This window comes from Oncorhynchus keta, chromosome 14, assembly GCF_023373465.1.
Source record: "Oncorhynchus keta strain PuntledgeMale-10-30-2019 chromosome 14, Oket_V2, whole genome shotgun sequence".
NCBI classification, from domain to species: domain Eukaryota; kingdom Metazoa; phylum Chordata; class Actinopteri; order Salmoniformes; family Salmonidae; genus Oncorhynchus; species Oncorhynchus keta.
The window spans coordinates 51,905,148-51,922,833 of NC_068434.1; the positions used below are offsets into that span (position 1 = coordinate 51,905,148).

The window sequence follows — 17,686 nt, forward strand, 5'->3', positions numbered from 1 at the left end:
GCTCTCACCACTGGTGTCCCCAGGGCTCTGTTCTAGGCCCTCTCCTATTCTCGCTATACACCAAGTCACTTGGCTCTGTCATAACCTCACATGGTCTCTCCTATCATTGCTATGCAGACGACACACAATTAATCTTCTCCTTTCCCCCTTCTGATGACCAGGTGGCGAATCGCATCTCTGCATGTCTGGCAGACATATCAGTGTGGATGACGGATCACCACCTCAAGCTGAACCTCGGCAAGACGGAGCTGCTCTTCCTCCCGGGAAGGACTGCCCGTTCCATGATCTCGCCATCACGGTTGACAACTCCATTGTGTCCTCCTCCCAGAGCGCTAAGAACCTTGGCGTGATCCTGGACAACACCCTGTCGTTCTCAACTAACATCAAGGCGGTGGCCCGTTCCTGTAGGTTCATGCTCTACAACATCCGCAGAGTACGACCCTGCCTCACACAGGAAGCTGCGCAGGTCCTAATCCAGGCACTTGTCATCTCCCGTCTGGATTACTGCAACTCGCTGTTGGCTGGGCTCCCTGCCTGTGCCATTAAACCCCTACAACTCATCCAGAACGCCGCAGCCCGTCTGGTGTTCAACCTTCCCAAGTTCTCTCACGTCACCCCGCTCCTCCGCTCTCTCCACTGGCTTCCAGTTGAAGCTTGCATCCGCCACAAGACCATGGTGCTTGCCTACGGAGCTGTGAGGGGAACGGCACCTCAGTACCTCCAGGCTCTGATCAGGCCCTACACCCAAACAAGGGCACTGCGTTCATCCACCTCTGGCCTGCTCGCTTCCCTACCACTGAGGAAGTACAGTTCCCGCTCAGCCCAGTCAAAACTGTTCGCTGCTCTGGCTCCCCAATGGTGGAACACACTCCCTCACGACGCCAGGACAGCGGAGTCAATCACCACCTTCCGGAGACACCTGAAACCCCACCTCTTTAAGGAATACCTAGGATAGGATAAGTAATCCTTCTCACCCCCCTTTAAGATTTAGATGGACTATTGTAAAGTGACTGTTCTACTGGATGTCATAAGGTGAATGCACCAATTTGTAAGTCGCTCTGGATAAGAGCGTCTGCTAAATGACTTAAATGTAAATGTAAATGATTGTGAAGGTGTAGGCTATAATACATGGATTTATTAGACTTTTTAAAATGGCTTGTAGGCAGTGTGGAAGCCAAGAGATACTAAATGTGTCTATGTTAATGAACCGTTTTGTAATCGCCACAGCCCTAGATGTTACAGACCATTTTTTTTGTGGGGGAGGGGGCAAGTGACTAGAGCTTTTGGACTAGTAAAAAAAAAAATTGTTCCTACTTGTCCAAAGGACAGTTGGTTAAAGTGAATTCCAAGCACTGGGGCTGAGAGAGAAATGTATAGTTGGGGACTCATGCCATAACATGTTTTATCCTGAATGCATAGTTTTGGAATTAGATTCTCCCTGACTAACTTTTATTTGGTTCTAAAATATCTTATTTAAAAAATAATAATAATAATAATAAAATAAAAGAAAAAAATATATATATATATACTTGAGAGGAAATGTTTATATATATATATATATATATATATATATATATATATATATATATACACATACACATACACACAGGTCAATTATAATTTCTGCACCCTTTATCTGGTTTGTCTTGAGAAAAGGTCTGCATTTTTTGGGGGGTGGACGTAGGTGGCCCGAAAAACACTTATGCTGCCTGTCAATACTTTTCTACGCAGAAAAAACCTGCCAAATGTTTTAACGATAGAATTGGGCATAGCGGATGGTCAGTTGGCCTATTATCTGAGGAAGATGAATATCACGTGTGTGTTCCAAATGGCACCCTATCCCTTTATGGGCCCTGATCAAAGTATTGCAGTCTATATGGAAGAACGTGTCAGTTGGGTCGCAGCTCTTGGCTCTCTTCACTCTTAGGTAGTGTAAATGATTCAACACAAAGTTGGCAAATGTGTGTGATGTCACCACCCACTTTCTTGACTCCAACTTCAAAACTCTTAATTCAGTTTGATTCATGCACAGCTTGTAAAGCCCTTACATGGTTCCAGCTCATCATGTTTTCAAGCCACTTGAGAGGAAATTTCTGTAGGATACTGATTGAAGCTGAGGCTGTGACGCTGACCCTATACGATTCCCCCAGGGAATCTTTCCACTTGAAATGCTATCACTTCAACCACAGCTGACCATTAATCGCACTGGTATAAATCTTTGACCAGGTGTGTGGTAATTCAGGTGCGGGGCGGGGACTGTCATTCCTGCATCTCTAAAATGTAAATATAGGTTTACTATGAAGGATCTTGTGACTAGCGTTAGTTTCAAGTATCCCTTTGGTATGAAGTCAATTACTAATCTCAGAGAATGGCATTGTATTTTGGTTTTCACATTGTGGAATCAGTGATGACCTTACTAGTTTTGTCAGTTTACCATAAAACATTGAAGTAGATTTTCCCCAAGGAAGGAGTTGGCTGCTTAATATGAGAAGAGATTGACATTTTTTAGAATGACAAAATCAGTTGGGGAACAGCTCTGACAGGAATGTTGGTATTTGCCGTCCATTGTTGTTTTGAATGGCATAAGACTGATCACACAGGTTGTTTTCATCACAAAGGGAAAATGGAAACTGTAACATAAGGTTACTTTTATTTAATATTTCTAGCATTGCTCAAGATCATGAAGCTATACCTTCTTATAAAATGTATATTTGTCATAGATGGATTTGTTGGCTATCTCCTTTCATAACAATATTTCTCCTCCTTTCTTGCTTGCAGTCTTGGGACGTTTTCTTTCGCAATGCCAATGCAGGTGCTCCCCCGGGCATGGCCCACCAGAGCCCTCTGAGCCTGGCCGGTCTCCCTCAAGCCCAGTCTTTGGCAGGGGCTCAGCCCAACGTGGAGAAGCTGGTGGAGGATCACCTGGCTGTCCAATCCCTCATTCGTGCCTACCAGGTCAGACCAGTCAGCCACCACTGACTCTCACAAAGCTACAACATTTGAAAACAAGGATAACCATGTCTAAAGTTTTAGTATTTTAACCTTTTATTTAACTAGGCAAGTCAGTTAAGAACAAATTCTTAGTTTACAATGATGGCCTACCCTGGCTGTGATACAGCCCAGGATAGAACCAGGGTCTGTAGTGATGCCTCTACCACTGAGATGCCGTGCCTTAGACCGCTGCGCCACTCGGGAGCCAACAAGTAAGCATGCCAAGTAGTTTTACTATTACAAAACATTCAGCAGCCAGAAAGCTGTGACTGTTTAACCAAAATATATTGTAAATTGCATCTAGAGTGGTGGCACACAATATAAGAACACAGAACCTATTGTTAGTAAACTATTGTAGTCAAAAAAAATAACCCATATTGCCTCCTCGCTATTTGAGTAATCTCTACCTTTTTGAGTTTGAGGTTTAAAATAGACAGTCTTTGTTGTCTGTGAGCATAGCTAAATATTTCCACATAGTTGACCGTCAGACTTAATGATACCAACTATGCTGATAATGGACTAACATTTTAGTGATATACAGTACCTGTGCTGAAATGGTTGACATTTAAAAGCTGGGACAAAGGTGAGATGTCTTTTTATACCATAAAGAACTGTGACCTCATGATGTTAACTGAAATGCCTATTATAATGTACACTTGAATGTTTCCTATTTCTATTTTGTTGTATTGTTGTGGTTTTGTTTGAAACCTTGTTTTACCATGTGACTAATGTTACCTTATTTCCAGTTGAATGGCCATCACAACGCAGATCTCGATCCTCTTGGCATCAGTTGTATAAATTTTGATGATGTCCCAGTACCAACTGGGGTTCAGAATGTCGGTGAGAAATGTTCCCTCACAGCTGTGCGAGACAATAATGAGCTTGTTTGTGTTAATGTTGCTTTCCCATTTCCTCCCTCCTTTTTCTCTTCTCTTTATTTTTCTTTCAAATCCCTTTCAACACTTCTATGTCTCTACACTCACACCCCTCCCCCCTCTCATCCCCACCTATCGGATGTTTTGTTCCATTTCCCCTCGGACCTGTTTCTTTAGATCCGTGGGCACCATGTTGCTCAGCTGGACCCTCTGGGGATTATGGATGCCGATCTGGACTCTCACGTCCCCAATGACATTATAACGTCCTCGGATAAACTCGGTGAGGAGAATGAGCCACTTGCTACAGATCTTCCTGGCGACTGGGTAGCTGAGCAATCTGTTTGGCATGACATGCTGGTCTATGTATAGTCTACACTGACCTCTGTAAACATGTGCCCATTTGTCCCTGAAAGGGCTCCTTGCCCCTTGTTTTCCTGAAATGCCACATATTTGCATTGATGCTTTTTGACTTACTTGACTTAAATCTCTTTGCCACCTTGGGAGTATAGGGCGTCCACCATGGGAGTATCCGTGGTTCGGTTTTTGTAGTAATTTTTTAAACCGTTGGGTGGATGATTAGCCAAGACAGCTGTGCCACTGTTATGTTGCTCAGCTGTATCCTCTGGGGATTATGGATTCCAGTCTGGACTCTCATGTCCCCATTTACATTATAACATCCTCGGATAAACTCAGTGAGGAGAATGAGCCACTCACTACAGATCCGCCGTCGACTGGGTAGCTAAGCAAGCTCGGTTTGGCATGAAATGGTGGTTTTTGTATGGCCTATACCGGCCTTCCTCTGTATAAAGATGTCGCCGTACTGTATGGCCGCCGTTTTGTGAGCTCCGGCCAAACTTTGCTTATTCCACATTGACGGGGCTGCAGGAGAGGGGAGCGGGTCGAGAGCTTCAAGTTTATTTTTGTACATTTTATTCATAAAAATGTATTTGTCTAGGCAAATCAGTTAAGAACAAATACAATGACTACCCGGACGATGCTGGGCCATTTGTGCGCTCTGCCCTATGGGACACCCAATCACGGCTGGATGTAATGCAGCCTGGATTCAAACCAGGGACTGCAGTGACTCCTCTGCACTGAGATGCAGTGACTTAGACCGCTGCGCCACTCGGGAGCCTCGGGTGTCCAAATCACTAAGGACTTAAAATGGTCCACAAACACTCCTTGGGAGGTTGAAAATGTTTGGAATGGGCCCTCAAAAGTTCTACCAATTGAGAGCATCTTGACTGTTTGCATCACTGCTTGGTGTGGCAACAGCACCGCCCTCAATCTCATGGCACTACAAAGGGTGGTGCGGCAGGCCAGTACATCACTTTGGCCAAGCTCCCTGCCATCCAAGACCTCCATATCAGGAAGGTCTGGAAAATAATTCAATACTCCTGCCACCCAAGCCATAGACTGTTCTCTCTGCTTCCGTACCGCAAGCTGTACCGTTCCATCAAATCTGACACTAACAGGCTGCTGAACAGCGTCTTGTTCCCCAAGCCATAAGACTGCTGAACAGCTAACAAAATGGCTACACGGACGATCTGAGTTGACCCTTGTCTTTTATTTATATTTTTGCACCATCTCTATGCACACTCAAAGGACTCTGCACACTCCACTCACACACTGATACTTCAACTCACACACCCTCAATTAATTTGCTCACACACATAACATGCACACACACTATATATACAAAACTATGTGAACACCCCTTCAAATGAGTGGATTTGGACATTTCAGCCACACCCGTTGCTGACGGGTGTATAAAAGCGAGCACACAGCCATGTAAACTTCATAGACAAACATTGCCAGTAGAATGGCCTGACTGAAGAGCTCAGTAACTTTCAACATGGCATCATCACAGGATGACAAGTCAGTTTGTCAAATTTCTGTCATATTAGAGCTGCCCCAGTCAACTGTAAGTGCTGCTATTGTGAAGTGGAAATTTCGAGGAGCAAAAACGGCTCAGCCGCAAAGTGGTAAGCCACACAAGCTCACAGAACGAGACCACAGAGTGCTGGAGCGTGTAAAAAATAATCTCTCCTCTGCTGCTAGACTCAATACCGAGTTCCAAACTGCCTCTGGAGCAACGACAGCAACTGTTCGTTGGGAGCTTCATGAAATGGGTTTCCATGGCCAAGCAGTCCCACACGAGCCTAAAATCACCATGCACAAAGCCAAGCGTCGGCTGGAGTGGTGTAAAGCTAATCTCTATTGGACTCTAGAGCAGTGGAAACGCGTTCTCTGGAGTGATGAATCACGCTTCACCATCTCGTGGTCCGAATCTGGGTTTGACGAATGCATGGATAACGCTACTTGCCTAAATGCATAGTGTCAACTGTAAAGTCTGGTAGAGGAGGAATAATGGTCTGGGGCTGTTTGGGCTCGGCCCCTTAGTTCCAGTGAAGTGAAATTGTAATGCTATAGCATACAATAACATTCTAGACAATTCTGTGCTTCCAACTTTGTGGCAACAGTTTGGGGAAGGCCCTTTCCTGTTTCTGCATGACAATGCCCCTGTGCACAAAGTGAGGTCCATACAGAAATGCTTTGAGATTGGTGTGGAAGAACTTGTCTGGCCTGCACAGAGCCCTGACCTCAACCCCATCGAAGGCCTTTGGGATGAATTGGAATGCTGGCTGCGAGCCAGGCCTTATCGCCCAACAGCAGTGCCTGACCTCACTAATGCTCTTGTGGCTGAATGGAAGCAAGTCCACGCAGCAATGTTCTGACATCTAGTGGAAAGCCTTCCCAGGAGAGTGGAGGCTTTTATATCAGCAAAGGGGGGACCAACTCCATATCAATGCCCATGATTTTGGAATGAGGTGTTCGACGAGCAGGTGTCCACATACTTTTGTTCATGTAGTGTACATGTATACTGACTCCACACACTACTCACATACAACCATCATATACACTGCTGCTACTCTGTCATATATCCTGATGCCGTGTCACCTTACATTTACATTTAAGTCATTTAGCAGACGCTCTTATCCAGAGCGACTTACAAATTGGTGCATTCACCTTATGACATCCAGTGGAACAGCCACTTTACAATAGTGCATCTAAATCTTTTAAGGGGGGGGGGTGAGAAGGATTACTTTATCCTATCCTAGGTATTCCTTAAAGAGGTGGGGTTTCAGGTGTCTCCGGAAGGTGGTGATTGACTCCGCTGTCCTGGCGTCGTGAGGGAGTGTGTTCCACCATTGGGGAGCCAGAGCAGCGAACAGTTTTGAATGGGCTGAGCGGGAACTGTACTTCCTCAGTGGTAGGGAGGCGAGCAGGCCAGAGGTGGATGAACGCAGTGCCCTTGTTTGGGTGTAGGGCCTGATCAGAGCCTGGAGGTACTGAGGTGCCGTTCCCCTCACAGCTCCGTAGGCAAGCATCATGGTCTTGTAGCGGATGCGAGCTTCAACTGGAAGCCAATGGAGAGAGCGGAGGAGCGGGGTGACGTGAGAGAACTTGGGAAGGTTGAACACCAGACGGGCTGCGGCGTTCTGGATGAGTTGTAGGGGTTTAATGGCACAGGCAGGGAGCCTTAACCCTATACATATCTAACTCTAGCACTCCAGCATCCCTGCACATGGTAAATATGGTAATGGATTTGACCCTGTATATAGCTTACTTGCTTTCTCATGTTCTTATTTTTAGTTCTCGTGTGTTTTTGTTCCACCCAATGTTATTTTTAGTAGTATATTGATTACTGCTTTGTTGGGTTTAGAGCTTGCAAGAAATGCATTTCACTGTACTTGTGAATGTGACATTAAAACTTATCCGAAGTGGTAGTTGATCATTTTTCGACAATGCTCTATGATCAAGACTGTGCTTTGTCTGACCTCTCGCCCTAGACCTGTCCAGTTTGTCTGGACCTACCGGGAGTTGTCTCCCACTGGCATAGCTCTGAGCGGTCGTTGAGGTACACAAGCCCTCTTACCACGACAAAGTGACAGTCCAAAAAGCATCAATACAAATAGCAGTTTCTTAGGTACTACTTCTTTATAGGACAGATCTGTACTGTATGACTTCTCTGTCTGCAGGCAGCCAAGCACAAATTGAAATTAAAGTTAAATGCTGTTACAAACAATATTTTCTGGAGTGCTCTGTTTAAGTTCACATACATACATACATAGTAGCCTTCTTGAGTGACACCGCTACATCCCCAGTTTGAAGCCAATGTCGCATCACTGGTTTTAATGACATGATTTAAGTGTCCCATTACACTACTGTCTATCAGTGGCGGGACATATTTGGAGTTTTCCTAGATTTTCTGGCGTATCTCCTAAATCTACTAACCATCTTGCTTGACTGGACCACATTCTCCCTCACATTACTCGCACCCTTTCTTGGGTATGGCCAAAAATCCCCTCTTTTAATATACTTCTCAGTAAAAATTAACAGCTATTCAACGCATTTGTAGTTTCCTCCTGAAGTATGGTATAGGGGGACAGGAGTTGTCTCTTCTGCCAACTATAACTTTTAGGCCTTAGTTCTTACTGTTCACAACAGCTACAGTATGACTCCTAACAGTAAGATATTAACTGTTTGGGAAGGTAAATCACCTTCAACTTGGATTATAAGAAAAAAGGGGAGGGAAGGGACATTTCTATGAACCAGCATACCCCTAAACCTTGTACCCCTCTTCTTGTTGGTGACTGAATAGTCTAATTAGTGGTGCTCTCAAGATCTGTATACTTTCTGCATGTCTGATGGTTATTAGTTCCAGTAGAGCACGTCTCGGTCTGCATGGGGCATTTTTCAGTTTGGCTGTGATCCGGGTGTGGTGTTTGTGTTTGTGCATTCTGCAGCAAGGCAGGTACATCATTTTCTAGATGTAATTTGCACTTAAAGCTGTGTTTGCCACCCTTGTTGTGGTTGGTGCTGCGCTGTCGCTAGAGTTCAGAAGCAGTCAGTCAGTGGTGATTGACGTTGTGAGGGGGGGGATTCTCGCAAACAAATCGAAGTTAAAAGAACAAGCCAGTGGTCTAGAGGTCTAAACCGCTTCCTCCGGCACACATCTATAGTGTCTGCATAAATTTGAATCCGGCCTACTGCCCTTTGACACAACCTCTCCTATCTTTCCCCACTGTCGTCCTCTCTTCATAAAGTGCCATAGGTGTTTGCTCGCAGCGGAGGGCGCAGCTGAAATTTTACTTTGTAAACGCCAACCCACCACCATGTGTGGTGGGAGGGTTCCAGGTGGTTTCTGCCGTCCCTGGCTGCAGAAATCACGATGGTGGCCTCTGGTATGCAGAGACGGTGGAAACATTATCAAACTATCTCTGTGTTACATTCACACAAGCAGTTTTCCATAACTAGGTAGCTAGCTATGGTCTTTCAAGCTAACTTTGCTTTGTTTGCTTTGTTATCCACTCTGCATAGCTAGCTAGCTATATGTAGTTAGTTGGAAAATGCCAAAATCAGCTTATGGCCGTCTGGAAAACCATTCACTAGCTTACGAGTTGTAAATACAAGTTGGAATCATCTCTGTACCCAGAGTTATTCAACATGCTAAAATCTAATGTCTCCTACTAAGGAAATTACTTTGGCAGTACTTTAGCGTTCTCAACAAGTTTGAAGCGCATGAATGGACGTATTTCGTTGCTCCGAGTTATAGTATTTTGGAAAACTGACTGGACGTAAACTTGGTATTGGCAAGCTAGCTAGCGGCCTACTTTGTTGTTGGTTACATCTCACCGTATATATTTTTTTAATCACATTAGCTAACTTTAGCCATAGTTAGCTGGCGTCGTAATGTTCCATAAATGTGCATACTTAGCTTATTTTGCTAGTAGCAAATCCCATTTTGTTTAACAAACTACCAACACACCTACTGGGTTTACGGCAAGAAATCAATTAAATAGTACCAAGTCATATTAGCTACGTACGAACACACATCACCGGCAAGAGATAATAGCGGCGCCAGTAGTGCCATTTACTCTTGAGTGTGGTAGGCGAGAACTCTGCTCCGCTGAGAGTATAATTCGAGAGAACGACTTCTTATTGTCTGCGAGAACCACCCAAAGTTCCACTTCGATTCTAGTTTGCTGACCCCTTCAATGTGTTTGAGTAGTGGTAGAGATGACCCTGATGTCCATGATGGAGAATGGGGGCATGGGTCACTAACCTTTTCCGGGTTTCTCTCCCCCTGATGCCTCCTCCAGACCTGGCATTGTTCAAGGACCGTCTCAGTATTCTAACTGTCGGAGGTATGGCAACACAAGTCTCCCTGTAGTTTTGTCCCTTTCTCTGTGCCTGAATATTTGCTTTTTGTATTGTTTGCGTAGGAATTCTTGCTGTATCTTTCTCACATCTTTTTTTGTTGGCTTTTCAATGGAATACACTTGATGAACAACTGCTAGTGTTCTCGTTGGAATGTTTGGTTATTTATCACATGATCGGATTCTAAGCCATCAGCTGCCCTGAAATAAAGGAGAAAGATAGAGCCTCTCTCTAGCAGCCCCAGTGTGTGGGTGTCGGAGAACACGACCATCTTAAGAGAATAGGTTCCTCTATATGTCAGTGTACTCTTTTAGTGCTTTCCTGTTGTAGATCTAGCTGAGTAGACAGTGTTGGAGTAGTAGGCAATAGATAAGCGTATTTCAAACTACAAAAGTGTTTAGTGTAGTGGTACAGTACCTCGTCGTATTCCTCTCAAACGGTGGTGAAATTTGGTTACATTATCTGGCAGAATATTTCAACCACTGAAAGTCCCAGTTGGATTGCAGTTTTTTAAAAATGATGATACATTTATTTGAATGTAAAACAACTGTTTCAGAATCAGATTGCATATCACATTTCAGGGCTGACAAACATTGGGAGATATATACACTCGGTGGTCTGTTTATTAGGTAAACCCATCTGAATTCTTTGGGGCATGGAAACATTGCTCAATTGGTATCAAGGGACCTAACGTGTGCCGGTAAAACATTCCCCACACTATTACACCACCGCCACCAGCCTGTACTGTTGACACCAGCAGGATGGGGCCATGGACTCATGCTGCTTATGCCTAATCCTAACTCTGCCATCAGCATGACGCAACAGGATCCTTGATTTGTCGGGCCAGGCAATATTTTTCCAAGACTCAATTGTCCAGTGCTCGTGATCGTGTGCCAACTGGAGCCACTAATTTGTTGTTTTTCGCTGATAAAGTATAATCAGGTGTGGTCGTCTGCGGGAATAGCCCATCTGTGACAAGGATCAACGAGTTGTGCATTCCCAGATGCCGTTCTGCACACCACTGTTGTACTGCGCCGTTATTTGCCTCTTTGTGACCACCCTGTTAGCTTGCACGATTCTTGCCATTCTCCTTCAAAATAACATCAACTAGCTGTTTTTGCCCTGACTGGATATTTTTTTGTTTGTTTCACCATTCTTAGGTCAGGTTTCCCCATCTGGTGTCCTGTGGGTGATTTTTATTTTGCCCCACCGGTTTTAAGCAAAAACAAATTCAATTATTATTTCAAATAGTTTTGACACAAGACTGTAAAGACACCAGCAAATCAGCTCAAATGTTTATTTAGGAAATCTGTTCCAAATATTTCTCAAGCATTTAAAAATATTCCCACGCATTATAGATGGAGTGCATTCGGAAGGTATTAAAAACCCTTTACTTTTTTCCCCACCAAATCATGTCCAATCAATTGAATTTACCACAGGTGGACTCCGATCAAATTGTAGAAACATCTCAAGGATGATCAATTAGAACAGGATGCACCTGAGCTCAATTTCAAGTCTGATAGCAAAGGGCCTGAATAGTTACGTAAATAAGGTATTTCAGTTTTTCTAAATAAATGTGCAAAACAAATCTAACAACCTTTTTGCTTTGTTATTATGGGGTATTGTGTGTAGATAGCTTTTAATAAATTTTAGAATACGGCTGTAACGTAACAAAGTGGAATAAGTCAATGCGTCTGAATACTTTTCGAAGGCACTATTATTTATTTATTTGTTTGTTTATTATAGTGCCTTTGGAAAGTATTCAGGTGTTCTAAAACTTTTCTCTGTGTGTGTGTGTGTGTGTGTGTGTGTGTGTGTGTGTGTGTGTGTGTGTGTGTGTGTGTGTGCGCATATTCACTACCGGTCAAAAGTTTTAGAACACCTGCTCATTCAAGGGTTTTTCTTTATTTGTACTATTTTCAACATTGTAGAATAATAGTGAAGACATAAACTATGAAATAATACATATGGAATCATATAGTAACCAAAAAAGTGTTAAACAAATCAAAATATATTTTATCTTTGAGGTTCTTCTAATAGCCACCAATTGCCTTGATGACAGCATTGCACACTCTTGGCATTCTCTCAACCAGCTTCATGAGGTAGTAATTAATAGTTAATTTGTGGAATTTCATTCCTCAATGCATTTGAGCCAATCAGTAGTGTTATAACAAGGTAGGGGTGGTATACAGAAGATGTCTCTTTGGTATAAAAGCCCAAGTCCATATTATGGCAAGAACAGCTCAAATAAGCAAAGAGAATCAACAGTCCATCATTACTTTAAGCCATGAAATTCAGTCAATACGGAACATTTCATTAACTTTGAAAGTTTCTTCAAGTACAGTCGCAAGAAACATCAAGCGCTATGATAAAACTGGCTCTCATTAGGACCGCCACAGGAATGGAAGACCCAGAATTACCTCTGCTGCAGAGGATAAGTTCATTAGAGTTACCAGCCTCAGAAATTGCAGCCCAAATAAATGCTTGACAAGAGTTCAAGTAACAGACACATCTCAACATCAACTGTTCAGAGAAGACTGTGTGAATCAGGCCTTCATGGTCGAATTGCTGCAAAGTAACCACTACTTAAGGACACCAATAAGAAGAGCCTTGCTTGGGCCGAGAAACACACGCAATGGACATTTGACCTGTTTAAATTTTTCCTTTGGTCTGGAGTCCAAATTGGAGATTTTTGGTTCCAACTCCTGTGTCTTTGTGAGACATGGTGTGGGTGAACGGATGATATCCGCATGTGTATTTCCCACTGTAAAGTATGTCGGAGGGGGTGTTATGGTGTGGGGGTGGTTTGCGGGTGACACTCTGATTTTATTTAGAATTCAATGCATACTTAACCAGCATGGCTACCACAGCATTCTGCAACAATACGCCATCCCATCTGGTTTGCGTTTAGGGGGAGTATCATTTGTTTTTCAACAGGATAATGACCCAACACACCTCCAGGCTGTGTAAGGGCTATTTGACCAATGAGGAGAGTGATGGGGTGCTGCATCAGATGACCTGGCCTCTACAATCCCCTGGCCTCAACGAAATTGAGATGTTTGGGATAATTTGGACCGCAGTGTGAAGGAAAAGCAGCCAACAATTGCTCAGCATATGTGGGAACTCCTTCAAGACTGTTTGAAAAGCATTCCAGGTGAAGCTGGTTGAGAGAATGCCAAGAGTTTGCAAAGGGGTGGCTATTTCAAGAATCTCAAATATAAAATATATTTAGATTTGTTTTTAAAAATGTTGGTTACTACATGATTCCATGTGTGTTACTTCATAGTTTTGTTGTCTCCGCTATTATTGTACATTGTCGAAATTTAATAAAAATAAAGAAAAACCCTTGAATGAGTAGGTGTTATAAAACCTTTGACCGTGTGTGTATATATTAGGCTCTTTCCTGTTTCTGCATGACTGTGCACATAGCGAGGTCCATACTGAAATGTTTTGTGAAGACCCGTGTGGAAGAGCTTGGCTGGCCTGGGCAGATCCCTGACATCAACGCCTTTGGTATGAATTGCCGACTGTGAGCCAGTTCTAATCGCCCAACATCAGTGCCTGACCTCACTAATGCTCTTGTGGATGAATGGAAGCAAGTTCCCGTAGCAATGTTCTAACATCGAGTGGAAAGCCTTCTCAGAAGAGTGGAGGCTGTTATAGCAGCAAAGGGGGGGCCAACTGCATATTAATGCCCATGATTTTGGAATGAGATGTTAGATGAGCAGGTGTCCACATACTTTGGATCATGTAGATTGTGTAATGTATATTTACAATACATTAACAAAAGTATGTGGACACCGGTTGGACGTACTGCCAAAACAACATTGGAGGCAGCACATGGTAGAGAAATTAACATTAAATTCTCGCAACAGCTCTGGTGGACATTCCTGCATTTAGCATGCCAATTGCACATTCCCTCAACTTGGGACATCTGTGGCATTGTGTTGTGACAAAACTGCACATTTTAAAGTGGTCTATATTGGTACCCATCACTAGTTGCACCTGTGTAATGATCATGCTGTTTAATCAGCTTCTTGGTATGCCACACCTGTCAGGTGGATGGATTATCTTGGCAAAAGAGAAACGCTCACTAACGGGGATGTAAACAAATTGGTTCACAACATTTGAGTGAAATAGGCTTTTTGTGTGTATAGACAATGTCTGTGATTATTCCATATCAGCTCATGAAACATGGGACCAACACTTTACATGTTACCTTTTAGATTTTTGTTTCTATGTATAATCAACTCCTTACTCATAACATGCATCCAAATGCTGTTGATGCTTTGTTTTTGGAAATGTACACTAAAGCTCTTGTACTTTACTTCTTGTGCTTGGTGTAAGATGACATACTGAAGAAAAGCAGGATTCTGCCTCAATAATGTTTTGAATATTTACATCTCATTAATTTAGCAGATACTCTTATCCAAAGTGACTTACAGGAGTAATTAGGGTTAAGTGCCTTGCTCAAGGGCATTTTTCAGCTAGTGGGCTCTGGGAAATGAACCAGCGTCCTTTTGGTTACTGGCCCAACGCTCTTAACCGCTAGGATACCAGCCACCCTGTGACGATAAAATCATCACCCACATCTGAGTGCACCTCTGAGATGCTTTTGCACTCCTGCATGATTCTTGGGTCCAGACTAATGCGAGGCGATGGCTTCCATGGAACCCCCATGATACACAATGTATTTAGATGGCGTGTGCCGTCAGGCTGGTGATGGCAATGACCTGGTCATAGGGGAGCCACCTCTCTCCACTATGTAGCGAGGGAGTGTGTATTCCTTGCAGTGTGCTGCTGTCTGTGGCGTTTAGGAGGCATTTAGGAACAGCCATATTGTTGCCTTGTGGGCTGGCAGTGTTGGTGTTGGAAGTGAATTTGCTAGTGAGTGTGCAGAGTCTGCAAGAAGCTGCTCTCCATGTCCTTGGAGAAACTCTAGCTCTACTTGTCAGGTCAGCTAATTGCTGTTTTTTTTCTGATGTCTCAGCGTTCTAGGATACCCATAGTTTTTCCTGCCTCATGTCCAGTCATTTGAAGCTTTGTTCTGTCATTCAACTTATTCTTCTTTGTGTGGATACTCTTTATCACTCAAGTCTCCATTGTTGACACACACACTTTCAGTAACACACATGAACAAACACACACACACATTTTTCATTTCTCTTTTCTTTGAGCTCTTCTCTATTCTATTTAATATAATCCCTATTACTGCCAACCTTTTCTAGCTGGAGCTATTAACATTTATTAAACTCTCATTTCCTGTATTACCAATACTCACACATCCATTGACTCGTCGACTAGCCTACTCCATAGTTGTTAATTTTGGGATTGCAACATTGTTGCTTTTCTCTTGTTTTTTTTGAGGCAATCAAATCAGATGAAGTGTCTCTGTTTATCTTAGATTGCCCTGACTTCTATTTCACTACCTTTTTTGGCACCAGCATTTTAACTTCTTGCTCCTAACTGACACGCAGGTGTCCCATCTAGACATCTGGAAATGCAAATGCACTACGCTAAATGCTAATAGCACTCGTTAAAACTCAAAAGTTAATTAAAATACACATGCAGGGTATTGAATTAAAGCTACACTCGTTGTGAATCCAGGCAAAAAGTCCGATTTTTAAAATGCTTTTCGGAGAAAGCATTAGAAGCTATTATCTGATAGCATGTAACACCCCAAAAGACCCGCAGGGGACGTAAACAAAATAATTAGCATAGTCGACGCTACACAAACCGGACAAATAAAATATAAAACATTCATTACCTTTGACCATCTTCTTTGTTGGCACTCCTAGATGTCCCATAATCACTATTGGGTCTTTTTTTCGATTAAATCGGTCCATATATAGCCTAGATATCGATCTATGAAGACTGTGTGATCAACGAAAAAAATAGCGTTTTATAACGTAACGTAATTTTTTTAAATTAAAAAAGACGACGATAAACTTTCACAAAACACTTTGAAATACTTTTGTTATGCAACTTTAGGTATTAGTAAACGTTAATAAGCGATCAAATTGATCACGAGGCGATGTATATTCTATAGCTGTACGTCTGGAAATAATGTCCGGGTAAATCTCAACCAAAATATCCGGTCGGAGAACTGAAGAAATAGGCTGTCTCTTCTTCGTTTGACCAAGAAACAAAGCCTAGGCAAATGACAAGACTGTTGACATCGTGTGGAAGCTGTAGGTATTGCAACCTCGGCCCCATGTAATGTGGATCACCTTTATCAATCGGTTGAAGTGGCGCATGGATATATTTTTCCATTTTCAGTGATCAGATTTTCCTGCACTTTTTGATGAAACGCACGTTCTGTTATAGTCACAGCCGTGATTTAACCAGTTTTATAAACGTCTGAGTGTTTTCTATCCACACATACTAATCATATGCATATACTATATTCCTGGCATGAGTAGCAGGGCGCTGAAATGTTGCGCGATTTTTGACAATGTTTGAAAAAGTAGGGGGTAGGAGTAACAGGTTAACTTAGAGTCACCTCTCCCATAAAACAACAATCAATTGAATTATAGTTATCCTCCTGGCACATAGCTGCCACACTACAAATTCCGCTCATGACATCTCATGCTTTCTTGACTGCCTCAAAAGATCTCTTTAATTGGCTTTTAACTCCTGGAGAATCTAGTCCCCATAAAAATATGGGTAAATCTAAATTGTTCATTTTAAGCAGGCATTGACGTGTGTGTGTGTGTGTGTGTGTGTGTGTGGCTGGTTAGGTGTGTTTTCCCCCCACGCTTGCATTGTTGGTTAGAGTTTTAACACATTCATGTTTCCCCTACCAGCTATTGTTTGCCTGGTGAGTGTTTTAATAACAGATTTTCAAAGTGTCTGAGAGAAGGTACTAATCCAGGGTAGGCTAATATCTTTGAAGAACATAACCTAAAGTGGATATCTGCTGACCTAAAACTGGGGTAGCCTTCCATTACTTCATTGACAATCTGCGTATTTTAGATGCTATCACCCACTCCATACCCTCTCTTTAATATGCTTTCAATGCAAATCAACAGAAATCATGGCCATATAACAGAGAAGCACTGAAACCATAGACATGGGCTCAGACTCATCACCGGAAACACCATTTTGAAATTAGCTTTGTAAATGTAAATGACAGTTACCACTATTTTCAGGACACATAAAGGCCTACGTGATTCACTGGATCTTAAAGTGTAGAAGAACATTGATCATTTAAATTCTATTTTTCCTAAGTCATGTACATTCTGCTATACCTTGTAAATACCAGAATAGTGACTGTTTACATCTGTGTTAAGATCACAATGACGCATCTGTCTGCCACCTCCTTTAGTTCAGGAAGGGCAGTTTGCTTGATAATTCCACTTTAGAATAGATAACATTTATCAGATTGATAATAGTACTCTTGTTTCAATGACACTAATGATATTTTCTTGTTTTTCTTTTTTTGGACCCCACAAATATACGGTGCTTGTTTTTACCCACTGCTCCCCTCTGCTCATGTCTCACCCCTTCATTTACTTTTCCTATCCACGGTGTATCCATTCATGTTGCATGCCTCCACCGTTGTCCTGTTTGTTTGCCTGTGATGCTGCACCACA

The 17,686-nt window shown here is 42.7% G+C and overlaps 1 protein-coding gene across 2 annotated transcripts in view; it reads left to right on the forward strand.

Moving 5' to 3' along the window:
* Positions 1-17,686, forward strand: part of ogdha (oxoglutarate dehydrogenase a) — a 73,377-nt gene that overhangs the window by 27,430 nt on the left and 28,261 nt on the right. The window contains exons 3-4 of one of the 2 annotated variants that reach the window (XM_035786422.2): positions 2,779-2,955; positions 3,738-3,831. In XM_035786422.2, the coding sequence (XP_035642315.1) occupies positions 2,779-2,955; positions 3,738-3,831 (271 nt within the window). Of the gene's footprint in view, positions 1-2,778; positions 2,956-3,737; positions 3,832-4,043; positions 4,147-17,686 lie in introns of both variants that reach the window. The other variant, XM_035786421.2, reaches the window with a different exon arrangement.